General features: G+C 51.9%; 1 protein-coding gene across 1 annotated transcript; it reads left to right on the forward strand.

Moving 5' to 3' along the window:
* The first annotated feature begins 3408 nt into the window (after positions 1 to 3408).
* Positions 3409 to 10678, forward strand: LOC103190749 (beta-1,3-galactosyltransferase 9). Its single transcript, XM_042344886.1, is given in 3 exon segments — positions 3409 to 3584; positions 9287 to 9899; positions 9902 to 10678. Coding segments are annotated over 2 exon segments (1095 nt in total). The 5' UTR covers positions 3409 to 3584; positions 9287 to 9367; the 3' UTR covers positions 10465 to 10678.
* Positions 10679 to 14235: the final 3557 nt, after the last annotated feature.

Here is a 14235-nt window from a genome sequence, read left to right on the forward strand (position 1 = left end):
TTGAAAATGACCAATTTATTATTGTTTTGGGTTTTGGAGGGATTATTATTAGGCTCTGTGTGGGGTAAGGAAACTTGCCCGAGGTTTGCCCCTGTACCGGGAATTGAACTCAGGTCTCTCACTTGCAAAGCGAGTGCTCTAACCACTGAGCTACAGGACTCCACTGGGGTGGGGTGGGCACTGCATTGTCAGAGTCCATCCTTCAGATGAGATGTTAACCCGAGGTCCCGTCAGTCTGTGCAGGTGGACATTAAAGATCCCATCCGAAAAGAGAAAGGAGTTTCCAACAAGTTTGTTTGCCTACAAATTGCACAGAAACTACACTTCACAGTGAATTCTGCGCAGCGCTCTGAGATATCATAATCCTTGCACTTGGTACACGTCGGGAGGACGTCCCAAAGCGCTTCACAGGAGAGGCAATGCCCGGCAATGTCCCACAAACAGCCGTGAAACAAATGACCATTGTATTCGGGGGATTGTTGGCACTGGGCCAGGCTGACCCAAATTGTGAAAGGCTCTCTGTCATACGCCACTATTTTTTTGCACGTCCGGTTTGCAGTATGTTTCCACAAATATACAGTCAATTCACTTTACAGTGTGTTTCCCAAGCCTTAAAACAAACAAGGACTCAACACATATTATTTGGCATTTGCTGATTAGTGTTGAAGTCAGAGAGGATCATTCTCGTCCCTGGAGGGTTAGTCGCTGATCAATTAGGTGCAAAATTCCTCCTGGTGCCGGACTGTGTGCCCATTTTTTTCTTTTAAAAGCTTCAGAATTGTTGGGATACATCTTGAATTCAGTGTTGATTTCACCTGCAAAACACAGTCACTACACTTTACAGTATAATCTGCGTGATGTCTCGACGACGGGATAATAATAATAATAATAATCCTTGCATTTGATACGGCGCTTTTCACGTCTTCTCGACGTCTCAAAGCGCTTCACAGAATGTACTGTAAAGTGAATTGACTGTATATTTGTGGGTGAAACGCGGCAACCAATTGCGCACAGCAGTGTCCCACAAACAGTCGTGGATTTAGTGACCAAATTATTATCGTTTTTTTTCGCTTGAGGGATTATTATCAGGTATGTGGAGTAAGGAAACTTGCCCAGGGTTTCGCCCTGCCAGGAATCGAACCCAGGTCTCTCGCTTGGTGAGGCGAGAGCTCTAACCACTGAGTTACAGGACTCCACAAAAATAAAGCAAGACAACCGCTTTAAGACAACAACAACAACAACAACAAGATTACATTTGCCTTTCATGTCGGGAGGACGTCCCAAGGCGCTGGACAGTGTACAGGATATCAGACCGGAGCTGGGGGAGGGGGGGGTGAGGGGAAGGGGACTGGCCGATAGCATGGTCAAAGAGGAAGGAGGCTAAGGAGGGGGGCGAGGCGGAGTGACTGGGGGATGGAATTCCAGAGGTTGGGGGCAGAGTGGCTTAAGGCTCTCCCGCCAACGGTGGGGCGGGTGGGTCGGGGGACGAGGAGCAGCCGGAGCCGGCTGAGCGGAGGCTGTGGGCGGGTTGGTAGGGGGTTAGGAGGTTGCAGAGGTAGGGTGGGGCGAGGCCATGGAGGGCTTTGTAGGTCAGGACCAGGATCTTGAACTGGATCCTCTGAAGGATAGGGAGCCAATGGAGTCGGGCGAGAGTGGGGGAGATGGGGTCATGGAGTTTGGTGCGGGAGAGGACACGGGCGGCAGAGTTCTGGATTATCTGCCGACTGTGGAGGGAGGAGTTGGGAAGGCCGACAAGCGGGGAGTTTGCACAGCCGAGCCTGGAGGTGATGAAGGCACGAACAAGAGTTTCAGCGGCTTGAGGTAGTGACGGAGTCGGGCGATGTTACGGAGGTGAGGGAAGGCAGAGCGGGTCATGGCTTGAATGTGGGGGAGAAAAGTCAGTTGAGGGTCGACCAAGACACCCGGGTTCCTGACTGGCGGTGAGTTGTGGTGAGCAACCATGGAGGTCGACGCTGCCAGAGCCTGAGGTGCTGAGGCGCTGGCGTGAGCCGATCGGGAGGGCCTCAGTCTTGTTCACGTTCAGCTGTAGGAGATTTGCCCTCGTCCAGGACTTGACGTCCGACCGCAGTCTGTCAGGACAGCAGTGCTCCTGGAGTTGAGGGTGGAGGCAGAAAGGTAAGAGTTGGGTGTGATCCGCACACATGTCGACATTGACCCCATGTCTGCTGGTGTTATTGGCCACGTCAGCAAAGAGTAACAGCCTACCTTTGGCCAGCTCCAAATAAAGAGATAAGGCGCTGTATCAAATGCAAAGCGTAATTATTATTATTATTATTAAATCTCCTTGGTTAGAAAGATTTTAGCTTAACCTCTCCTCCGCATTCCTGAATAATGTGTGTGGTGTCTCTCTCTCTCTCTCTCTCTCTCTGTCTCCTCTGCCCTGGGGGTTGGGTTATGTAAAAGGGGCTGAAAAGGGGTTTGCATGGCAGAGAGGAAGAGAGGGAGAGAGAGGGAACACAATTTTATTGCAAAGGGACAAATCGTTGAAATACCAGACAGAGAAGCTGGTGAATGAAAGTGAAACTCACTCAGAGCTTCTGCAGATGTTCTGCTCTGTCCCTCTTGCAGAGAGGGGAAGAAGAGTGGGAGTGTAAGGGGGAGAGAGAGAGAGGGGTGGGGGGGGGGGGGTGGGAGTAAATAAAAGTGCAATGCCATCTCTGTGGATCAGAGAGTGTGCGAGAGAGAGATAGTTAGAGGAAGTGAATGCAATCGTGCAATGTTGTCACTATCAATCAGATAGTCAGTGAGTGAGAGGGAGGGACTGAACTAAATTGGGCAATACTGAGCAGAGAGGGGGAGAGTGAAAAGAAGAGGGGGACAGAGAGAGAGAGGGAGAGAGAGAAGGGAAGAGATGCAAAGGGACTGAGAGAGAGAGAGAGAGAGGGGGTGAATGAAATTGTGCAATGCCATCTCTGCTTAGCAGAGGAGAGAGAGGGGGGGGAGAGTGAGTGTGTGAGAGAGAGAGAGAGAGAGAGAGAGAGTGGGAAAGGCAAAGAGAGAGAGAGAGAGAGAGGTGTGAGAGAGAGAAGGCAGAGAGAAAGGGGGAAGAACGAGTGTGGATGTGTGAGAGAGAAAGAGAGTGGTGTGGGATAGGCAGAGAGAGAGAGTGAGAGAGAGGGGGTTGGTGGAGAGACACAGAGAGAGGGGGAAAGAGAGAGAGAGAGAGAGAGAGTGGGAAGGGCAGAGAGAGAGGAGACAGAGAGAAAGGGGGAAGAACGAGTGTGGATGTGTGAGAGAGAAAGAGAGTGGTGTGGGATAGGCAGAGAGAGAGAGGGAGAGGGAGAGACACAGACAGAGAGAGAGGGGAGAGAGAGAGAGAGAGAGAGGGAGAGACACAGACAGAGAGAGAGGGGGAGAGAGAGAGAGAGTGAATGAATGAAATTGTGCAAATTGTGCTGCATTGGTCAGGACTGAGTGAGTTGTCTGGGAATCCGAGGGGTTGAGGGGATGGAGAGAGAGAGAGTCATTGGCTCTGGAGACCAAACCCCCGTTGGGTTGGGGTTTGGATCAGTTCTTTGCTGAGAGGGGACGAGGAGAGCAGAGACTGATGTGCTGATCTGTTTGTGAGTATATCGCTGTTTCCTGTCACGTATCTGCCTTCTGCATATGTATTTATATTTCTATATATATATATATATATAGAGAGAGAGAGAGAGAGGGGGTATTTGTGTGTTTCACCCCCAAAGGAACTGTGTACAGTACCACCGGGTCTGCATTTACACTGCGATGTACCATTGCACACACACACACACACACACACCAGGGATGGGATTGCTTTAAACCTCTGTGTGTGTGGGGGGTGGGGGTGGTGGGGTGTATTGTGTGTGGGGGGGTGTGTGTGTGTGGGGTGTGTGTGGGGGTGGGGGTGTGTATGTGTGTGTGGGGGTGTGTGGGGGGTGGGGGTGTATGTGTGTGTGGGGGGGGGGGGGTGGGGGGTGTATGTGTGTGTGGTGGGGGGGTTGGGGGTGTATGTGTGTGTGGGGGGGTGGGGGGTGTATGTGTGTGTGTGGGGGGGGTGTGTGTGTGTGTGTGGGGGGGGTGTGTGGGGGGGGGTGTGTGGGGGGTGGGGGGTGTATGTGTGTGGGGGGGGGGTGTGTGTGGGTGTGGGGGGTGTATGTGTGTGTGCGTGTGTGGGGGTGGGGGGTGTATGTGTGTGCGTGTGGGGGGGGTGTGGGGGGTGTATGTGTGTGTGTGTGTGGGGGTGGGGGGTTTATGTGTGTGGGGGTGGGGGGGGGTGTGGGGGGTGGGGGGTGTATGTGTGTGTGGGTGGGGGGGGGTGTATGGTGTGTATGTGGGGGGTTGGGGGTGTATGGGGGTGTGGGGGTTGGGGGGTGTATGTGTGTGTGGGGGGTGGGGGGTGTATGTGTGGGGGGGGGGGTGGGGGGTGGGGGGTGTATGTTGTGTGGGGGGGGGGTGTATGTGTGGGGGGGGGTGTATGTGTGGTGTGGGGGGGTGTGGGGGGTTGGGGGGTTGTTCAGCATCACTGCGATCTCTGCTATTGCGCTTCCGCACTGTATATTTCACCCCACACCCCCTCTCTGATGCTCTCCATCTCTCTCTCTCATTTGCCTTGTGTCACCTGCACTCTCCCCCCTCCCCCCTCTCTCTCCCCCTCCCCTCTCTCCCCCATCCCCCCTCTCTCTCCCCCCTCCCCCCTCTCTCTCCCCCCCCCCCTCTCTCTCCCTCCTCCCCCCCTCTCTCTCCCCTCCCCCCCCTCTCTCTCCCCCTCCCCCTCTCTCTCTCCCTCCCCCCCTCTCTCTCCCTCCCCCACTCTCTCTCCCTTCTCCCCTCTCACTCCCTCCCCCCCTCTCTCTCCCTCCCCCCTCTCTCTGTACCACCCCCCCTCTCTCTCTACCCCCCCTCTCTCTCTACCCCCCACTCTCTCTCCCCCTCCCTCCCCCCCCCCCTCTCTCTCTCTCCCTCTCATTTGCCTTGTGTCACCTGCACTCTCTCTCCCCCCCCCCTCTCTCTCCCCCCTCTCTCCCTCCCCCCTCCCTCTCTCCCCCTCTCTCTCTCCCCCCCCCCCTCTCTCCCTCCCCCCTCCCTCTCTCCCCCTCTCTCTCTCCCCCCCCTCTCTCCCTCCCCCCTCCCCCCCTTCCCCTCAGTGTTATTGATTTGCTTTGGTTGATCAATTGCTGAAAGCATCGCAAAATGGTGGGGATCTCTATTGGGGGTGACCTGGTTTGAAGGAGGTGTTGACGGAGTGTGTGTGTGTGTGGGGGGGGGGGGGGGATGATGATGATGGTGTGTGGGGGGGGGGGAATGATGATGATGGTGTGTGTGTGGGGATGATGATGATGGTGTGTGTAGGGGATGATGATGGGGTGTGTGTGTGGGGTGGGTGGGAGAGAGAGATGATGATGTTGTGTGGGGGTTAGAGATGATGATGATGGAGTGTGTTTCTGTGTGTGGGGAGAGGGGTGATTATGGTGGTGTGTTGTGAGGGGGGTGATGATGATGATGATGGTGTGTGGGGGGAGAGGGGTGATGATGATGGTGTGTATGGGGAGAGGGGAGATGATGATGGTGTGTATGGGGAGAGGGGTGATGATGATGGTGTGTGTGAGGGGGGTGATGATGATGTGTGTGTAAGAGGGTGATGATGATGGTGTGTACGGGGAGAGGGGTGATGATGATGGTGTGTGTGAGGGGGGTGATGATGATGGTGTGTGTGTGGGGAGAGGGGTGATGATGATGGTGTGTGTGGGGGGGTGATGATGATGCTGTGTGTGAGGGGGGTGATGATGATGATGGTGTGTGAGGGGGTGATGATGATGATGGAGTGTGTGTGTGGTGGGGGGGTTGATGATGAAGATGGAGTTGTTCCTCCATACCTTAGTGAATTCATTGGGAAACGCCCACACACACACCATCATCATCATCCTCATCACCCACCCCACACACACACCTTCATCATCACCCCCACACACACCATCATCCTCATCATCCCCACATGCCATCATCATCCTCATCACCCACCCCCCCACACATACCATCATCATCATCACCCCTCCACACACCATCATCATCATCCCTCCCACGCCACCATCATCATCCCCTACCCCCCACACACATCATCATCATCATTCCCCCCAACACACACACACCATCAACATCACCCCCCACACACACACCTTCATCATCAAACCCCCCCCCCCAAACACAAAGGGCTGGAAGCAGATTCTTGCCCTTAACCCAATGGCCTCCCTTTGTGGTCCAGGGTTAGTGAACAATGGTCCAGGGTTCAGGAAGACACATAGAAAGATAACTGCATATAAGACCAAGTGAAATGCGGGGGCCACACACGGTACGGGTGACCACCCCCTCCACCCGACCCCCAGCAGGGCAAGGGGCAGATAGGCATTTGAGGGGTAAGTCATTTGGAAGGCGGGGGCAATGGTGCGGGGGGTTGGGGGTGGGGGGGAGTGATGGTGTGTGTGTGTGTGCGGGGTTTGATGATGGAGAGTGTGTGTGTGTGAAGTGGGGGGTGATGATGGAGTGTGTGTGGGGTGGAGGTGATGAGGGAGTGTGTGTGTGGGCGGGAGTGATGAGGAGAGGGTGCGTGTGTGGGGGTGAGATGAGGGAGTGTGTGGGGGGGAAGGGTGATGATGGAGAGAGTGTGTGGGGGCAGTGGGTGATGATGGAATGTGTGTGGGGTGGAGGTGATGAGGGAGTGTGTGCGGGGGGGGGGAGGAGTGATGATGGAGAGAGTGCGTGTGGGGGGTGTGATGAGGGAGTGTGTGGGGGGGAAGGGGTGATGATGGAAGAGTGTGTGGGGGCAGTAGGGAGAGATGATGGACATGACGTGGGAAGAGATGTGGGGGGGAGAAGTGATAAGGGAGTGTGTGTGGGGGGGGAGTGATAAGGGAGTGTGTGTGGGGGGGAGTGATGAGGGAGTGTGTGTGGGGGGGAGTGATGAGGGAGTGTGTGTGTGGGGGGGAGTGATGAGGGAGTGTGTGTGGGGGGGGAGTGATGAGGGAGTGTGTGTGGGGGGGGGGAGGGGTGACGAGGGAGTGTGTGTGAGGGGGGGAGGAGTGACGAGGGAGCGTGTGTGAGGGGGGGTGGAGGAGTGACGAGGGAGTGTGTGTGTCATATAAGCACATCGTCTCGTCGCTTATCAGGGGATGGACACTGCCACCACACAGCCCTATAGCAAACTGCAGCGCAGCACTGTATCGTTCATTACAACAGCTCACACTGCGACAACACCGATGAAATCAGATTCCTCACAGGCCACCACCCCCCCCACCCCCCCCCCCCCCCCCCCCCCACCCCCCGAAGCTTCGAATGGGTCCAGAGAGCCCCCGAATTCATCCCGGCTTTAGCCCGAAGCACCGTTGATAATCATAATAATAATAATCCCGATAACAAGAATCCTGAACAATAATAACCCCTTGCATTTGATATCGAGCCTCGTCGTGTCGTTGAGACGTCCCAAAGCGCTTACGCAGGACGGACGGACCGTAATGTGGGTGGACTGCGTGGTTTGTGGGTGAAATGCACAGCAGTGTCCCGCAATCAGTCGTGAATTGAGTGACTTAAGTTATTATTATTTTTAAATGTATTTATTGGAGGGATTACTACCCCCTGTTAATAATTCAACAGGGAGTAGTGGTAAGAGTATCGTGTTTATTCCGTTAATATCAAATAAATATATATATATATCTACTACTACAAATTGTTTATCCTTTTCCATATATAATAATAATAATCCTTGCATTTGATATAGCGCTTTTCACGTCGGGAGGACGTCCCAAAGCGCTTCACAGAACACACTGTAAAGTGAATTGACTGTATATTTGTGGGCGAACGCGCACAGCAATGTCCCCCAAACAGTCGTAGATTGAAAATGACCCGTTTATTATTGTTGTTTGTTTTGGAGGGATTATTATATATATATATATACATATAAAAAAACGGTAAACAATTTGTATTCAAACCATATGACCATATAACAACACACCACAGTCCGCACCATACAACGACACAGATGTCCAAATCAAATAATTGGGAAACACAACAGCGTGCGCTCGGGAATCGCTCAGTAATCCAGACAAAATCATAAGCCCGAGAACGCACCTCAACATACGCAGCAGAGATCACAGAACTATCACACAGAGATAAACTGTCAACTCAACAGCCAAACTCGCGCTGCCTTTCAAACGTGGCTGCTTTTATCGCTTCTCTGCCCGGCAGACAGAACCAACGCCCTCTCACCCATTACTTCCTTCCTCTCTTTCTGAAGTTGATTGATCCTCTACGACAACTCCCAACTATTCCGAAGTTCCACCTGTCTTTTAGGTGTTTCTAACTCCACCTCTCGTTGTCGCAAAGATCGCTGCACCCTTCTCAAGCTGTTTTTGCACAGAGAGAGAGAGAGAGAGAGAGAGAAAAAAAGTGATGGACAACTTTTTCGCAGCCTTCCACATCCTTGAGATAGGCTGTGGAAGGCTGTCTGAGGCTATAGCCGTTTCTCTCTGTGGTCAATCGTTCTTACGTCTATGCTCAAGGACACGATGGCTCGTTATCTCAGAGAAGTGAACGTCTTCCCAGGAAAATGTGAAACGTAATCGGAAGCTAAACTCAACCTGTCCAGCAAAGCTACTCCTAACCATTTAACTATCAAGCCTTCATGCAGTTGTTGTTCGAAATATTACCAAGACACCTTGAGCTGTTAGGCGGCATATTTCAACACCCTGCAGAGCGATCCGCCAACTGGGCTCCTACTTACTGCCAGGTAAACAGAGGCGTGTGGATTAAGGAGACTTGCCTAAGGTTTTGCCCTGCCCAGGAATCAAATCTGGGTCCTCTCGCTTGCGAGACGAGTCCTCTAACCACCACACGACAGGACACTTCTTAGGGATTCAAATTGGTGCGTGGTTTTAAAGTTTAAGAGAAAATGTGGAGTCGTGTGGCGCAGTGGTTACGAGTGCTCACCTCGCAAACGAGAGGACCCAGGTCAGGGTGAGGTCCGTAACCGAGCAGTAAGTAGGAACCTGGTTGGTAGTAGATTGGCGCAACCCTTTCCGGGGGCAATAATCCCTCGCCCCCCAAAAAAATGTGGTCACTAAATCCACAACTGTTTTTTGGACACTGTTGCGTGTAATTGGCTCTAGAGTTCGACAGCAAAATACATGGTTAATCCAATTTGCAGTACATCCTGTATATTCGTGCAAAGACGTGATAAGCTCTATATCGAGTGCAAGGATTATTATTATTATAGTATTCGTCAATTGATTTTTTTGTTCATTCTTTTATCGTTTAGGATGTTGGAAAGCCCAGATATAACACAGAAGCCCTGACCCAGTTTACTGTGCAAATTTCTGCCCTGTTCATCAAAATCTCTATGGAGATGCTACGTCGCTTCAATAAATGCCGGCTGATTGGCTTTCTGCGGAAACCTCGGTTGGGTGTGGGTTTGTTGCTCGTGTTGATGCTCACGGGCATTCCTTTCCTGGTGGATTACGCCCAGGAATGGACCCTGCGGAGAGACCCAACGCCCATCACCAATGGCAGTATCGTGCAGATGCGGGCGAGGGCCGTGAGCTTCAACATGGAGGTCTTCAGACACAACGCTTCCAAATATTACCTCATTCCCAACACAAACGCCTGTGACGGTCCCGACGTCTTCCTGGTCAGCTTTGTCATCAGTAAAACGGGCCACTTCCAAAGCCGGGAGGCCATCCGCCAGAGCTGGGCGAGCGTCAAGGACGTTCAAGGACACACAGTGTTAATACTCTTCGCTTTGGGGGTCCCCGAGAGCACAGAAGAACAGGAGAGAATCGAGGAAGAATCATCTCAATACAAGGACGTGGTTCAAGGGGTCTTTAGGGATACTTACCACAACCTGACCCTGAAGACCATCATGATAATGCAATGGTTGGCACTTATTGCCCGGCTGCCAGATACCTCCTCAAAGTCGACGACGATGTCTTTCTGAACTATCACAACCTAATGGAGCATCTCATAGGCCTCAGCGACGATTCCGAGGACCTGTATCTGGGTTGGGTCCATCGTAGGGTCAGACCCGTTCGAAACAAGAACGACCTGTACTACGTCTCGGAGTCCGTGTACTCGAAGGACGTCTACCCGGACTACTGCAGTGGGACGTCTTATGTTGTGTCCAAGGATGTTGTCCTCAAGGTCTACGTGGCAGCATTGACCACTCCGCTGATAACCATCGAAGATGTCTTTGTGGGGTTGTGTGCTCATAAGATGGGGGTTTCACCCACTCACACCTCTAAGATATCTGGGCCAGTTCGATTTCACTTAAACCAATGTTGCTACAAGTCTATATACGCTTCCCATCACATCAAGCCGGGAGAGTTCCTGAAGATATGGAAGCTTGTGAATGACGGGAGCAGATGCTCGTTGCTCGCTAAGTACACTGGGCTGTTCATGTGCAAAGCCCTCGCCTTGTTGAGTCCAGTTATTAATCAATGAGGAGCCTGTAATGGCTCTCCTGTTTGGGGAACAGACTGGGGCATTGTGGAATCCTGTAGCGTAGTGGTTAGAGCGCTCGCCTCGCTAGCGAGGGGACCCGGGTTCGATTCCCGGGCAGGGCGAAACCTTAGGCAAGTTTCCTTACTCCACACACCTCTGCTTACCTAGCAGTAAGTAGGGACCCAGTTGTTAGTCAATCGGCAGATCAGGTAATGATCCCTTAAAAAAAAAAAAATTGGTCACTCAATCCATGACTGTTTGTGGGACACTTGGAAGCAATTGTCTCCTGCATTTCGCTCACAAAATATACAGTCAATTCAGTTTACAGTGTATCCTGTGAAGCGGTTTGAGACTCACGCAGACGTGATAAGACGCTATATCAAATGAAGGGATTATTAGTTCAAGTGCTCTGGGACGCTACCCTGTGTCGGGGAGCTATGTGAATGCAAGTGTTATTGCCGTCACGGATTTGAGTCCGTGCCCACCCTCCTCACACGGTGTGAGGTTGCGAGGACATGCTGAGCGTAGCTGAGAGCGTTTCCTCACGGTGAGTGAAGTGAGCGGAAGGGGAGGGAAAAGTCTGACACATGCGGAAACCCATCACCGTTGCTTAAGAGTCTCCAAACCCAAGCTGAGAATTGCATGGATCTCATCCACACATGGAAATCCCAGAGATAGGATTGTTGGAATGGAATGCTCTCTCTCTCCCTGGAGGGATGCATCCTGCTCACCTAATTCCGGAGAGTATTAGGCGCAGGTTGGCAAGAGCCAAGGCTTGGGGACCCCAGTGTGGGCGTTGGGGTAACTGCTGGAGTCTAAGCTCAAACCACAAAGCTTGCCATTGATATCACAGTCTGGCCAGCTTTCCCGCCGCTTGTCCGGCCGGGACCACCCTACCTGTTAGGGCTCTGGCTTGCAGGGCTAACGGGAGCTGAGTGGGATGACTCCCTGCCCCCAGTGACTGGTCTGCCCTTCCAGGTCCTCCCGATGAGCTGGGCTGTAACTCTTGATGTCCTTCTTTGTACATTGCAGGAAGCAGTCCCGACAGATGGTTGACTAATCAACCAGTAAAACCATACCTTCCAGAGTCTGATTCACGAACCTTTGGTCAACGACTTCTGCTTTTGTTTCCGATCTCCAGCATCTGCAGTAATTTTGCTTTTCCTTGCAGTTTTCCCTTCCCCTGTGACTGAGGACCCCGCAGCGTGTCTTTTAATCTTTTTCACCGACTACTCCGTGCAAATTTGGGCGAACGCCCAAGGGGTAAAAATGAATTTCGGCCAAATGCAAAACACAGTTGTGCCAAAAAATCTCGTCCCTGCAAAGCCGGCGTTGGGAACGTGTGTACGGTACGATGCAGCGAACACACACGGTTAAGCACACGTGTAATTCTGTTAGGTTCACATAGCCGTTCTCTTTACGTTACAATGACCTCTATCTGCGAAGGAGGTCGTGTTGGGTTTTTTTTTTACAAAAAGAATGAAGTTAATGATTTGCTGGTAACGAACTTAACTTACGGAGCGTGTTTTTTTTTTTTGAGGTTCCAAAATAAACTCCGATTTTTTTTCACTGAATTGTTTTGTTTCGCGTCAATTCCTTTCACCCCCAATTTTCGGACAGATAACAACAACTTGGATTTATATAGCGCCCTCCACGCCGGACGGCGCCTCGGAGCGCTTTACAGTTTAGGATCCTGGGGCCGAGCCGGGAAGAGGGGGAAGGTGACCAAAGGCGCGGACGAAAAGAAAGGTCTTCAGCAGAGAATGGAAAGGGAGGAAACGAGGCGAAGGGAGTGAGGAAGGCAGTTCCAGAGCCTTGGGGCATAGCGGCTGAAGGCGCGGCCGCCGAGGGTGGAGCGGAGGACTCAGGGGACAAGGAGGAGGCGAGACCCGGAGGAACGAAGCCAACAGTACTGTGCTGAGGAGAGGTCAGAGAGGTCGGGGGGTGCAGAAGAGCGCAGGGACTTGAATATTGGTCCGTCTGGGATAAGATAATAAGAGGTATTGGCGGAGACGGGTGATGCGTCGGAGGTGGAAGAAAGCGTTGCTGGTGAGGGACCGGATGTGGAGGAGGAAGGATAATTGGGGGTCGAACCTGATGCCAAGGTTGCGTACGGGTTTGGAAAGTTTTAGGGGAGGTTGGGTAGGTGGAGGAGGTGAGAACCGTGAGATTTTAGACATTGACGAGAGCCGAAGAGTACGGTTTCTGTCTTGTCAACGTTCAGCTGAAGGAAGTTTGAGCTCCTCCAGCCCCTGAGATCTGACAGGCAGAACATCAGGGCACTGGGGGTCGCAAAGTGAGGTGGAAAAGTAAGAGTTGGGCGTCATCCGCATGACCGCTATGTCTGCGGATGACATCCCCAAGAGGGAGCAAGTAGATCAGAAAGAGGAGGGGGCCAAGGATGGATCCTTGGGGTATCCCGCAGGTAACCGGGTGAGAGCGGGAGGAGAGCCGTTTATGCAGATGTACTGCTGGTTGTTAGTCAATTGGCCGATCGCTTTTTCAGGGGTAATAATCCCTCCAAAACGTAATTTGGTCACTCAACCCACGTGTGCGCAATTGGCTGCCGCATTTCACCCACAAAATAAGAGTGGATTCACTTTACAGTGTATTCTGTGAAGCGCTTTGAGAGGTCTCAGCGATGCGACTGGGGTCAGAGGTGCCGTCCTTCAGATCACATGAGGTGTTGAACTGAGGGTTCTCGGTCTGTCTGCTCACGTGGACGTTAAAGATCCCGCTACATTTTTGAAAAGGCGGCGTTTATCCCAATTTCCTAGCTGACAAGACGCATCGTAAATGTAAGTTACCCGCCACGTTCTCCCCTACAAATACGTAGTCACTACGCTTCATAAAAATCCAGTGAAATGCCTTGAAACTTTTCGACTTGAGACCCTGTGATCAGACACTACGGTATATAGGGATTATTATTGTTACACTTGGGGCCTTTCTACTGTGAGAGTCCCGGACGCTGAGCGAATCTTGTGACAATGATTGATTAGAGGAAGACGGTGGTTAACTTGACTGCGGATGTGACGCTCAGCACAAAATGAGACGCAGCGACTGGAAAGTCCCACGAACTTGTTCACCCGTTCGTAACACTGTGACTGTCCAGCGCCTTGGGAAGTCCTCCCACCATGAAAGGCGCCGCGTAAATGTGTTGGTGGTGTTGTATCAAACGTAACTATTATTATCTGTCCTTGACCAGGCGTTCGTTGCTGACATCCAGTCTCAGGTGCATTATCTTTGCGAACCACAATCCAGAGGTTATCAACCCCAATTTTTGTGGGTACCTTAAACCTGAATGATCACATTCCACACACCCTGTTCCTCAGCTTCGAACTGAACTGGAAGACTTGCATTTTTGTAGAGCTTAGGATCATGTCTTGAAAGCGCTCATGGTGTTTCGATGGTTACTACAAGTCCTCACCAACAGTTCTAGATTCTGTCCTACAATGGAGTCCTGCAGCTCAGCGGTTAAGAGCGCTCGCCTCGCAAGCGAGAGGCCTGGGTCTGATTCCCGACAGGGTGAAACCGTGCGCACGTTTCCTTACTCCACAGCCCTGATGATAATCCCTCAAGAAAAACAAAATAAATAATTCGGTCACTTCGATCCATGACTGTTTGTGGGACAGTTGCCGCGTTTCACCCAGAAATATACAGTCAATTCATTCTACAGTATTTTTGTGTGAAACGCTTTGAGACCTCTAGAAGTGGTGAAAAGCGCTGCATCAAATGCAAGGATTATTATTATTATTATTATTATAAACAGTC

This window comes from Callorhinchus milii, unplaced genomic scaffold (assembly GCF_018977255.1).
Source record: "Callorhinchus milii isolate IMCB2004 unplaced genomic scaffold, IMCB_Cmil_1.0 Scaffold30, whole genome shotgun sequence".
In the NCBI taxonomy this organism is placed as follows: domain Eukaryota; kingdom Metazoa; phylum Chordata; class Chondrichthyes; order Chimaeriformes; family Callorhinchidae; genus Callorhinchus; species Callorhinchus milii.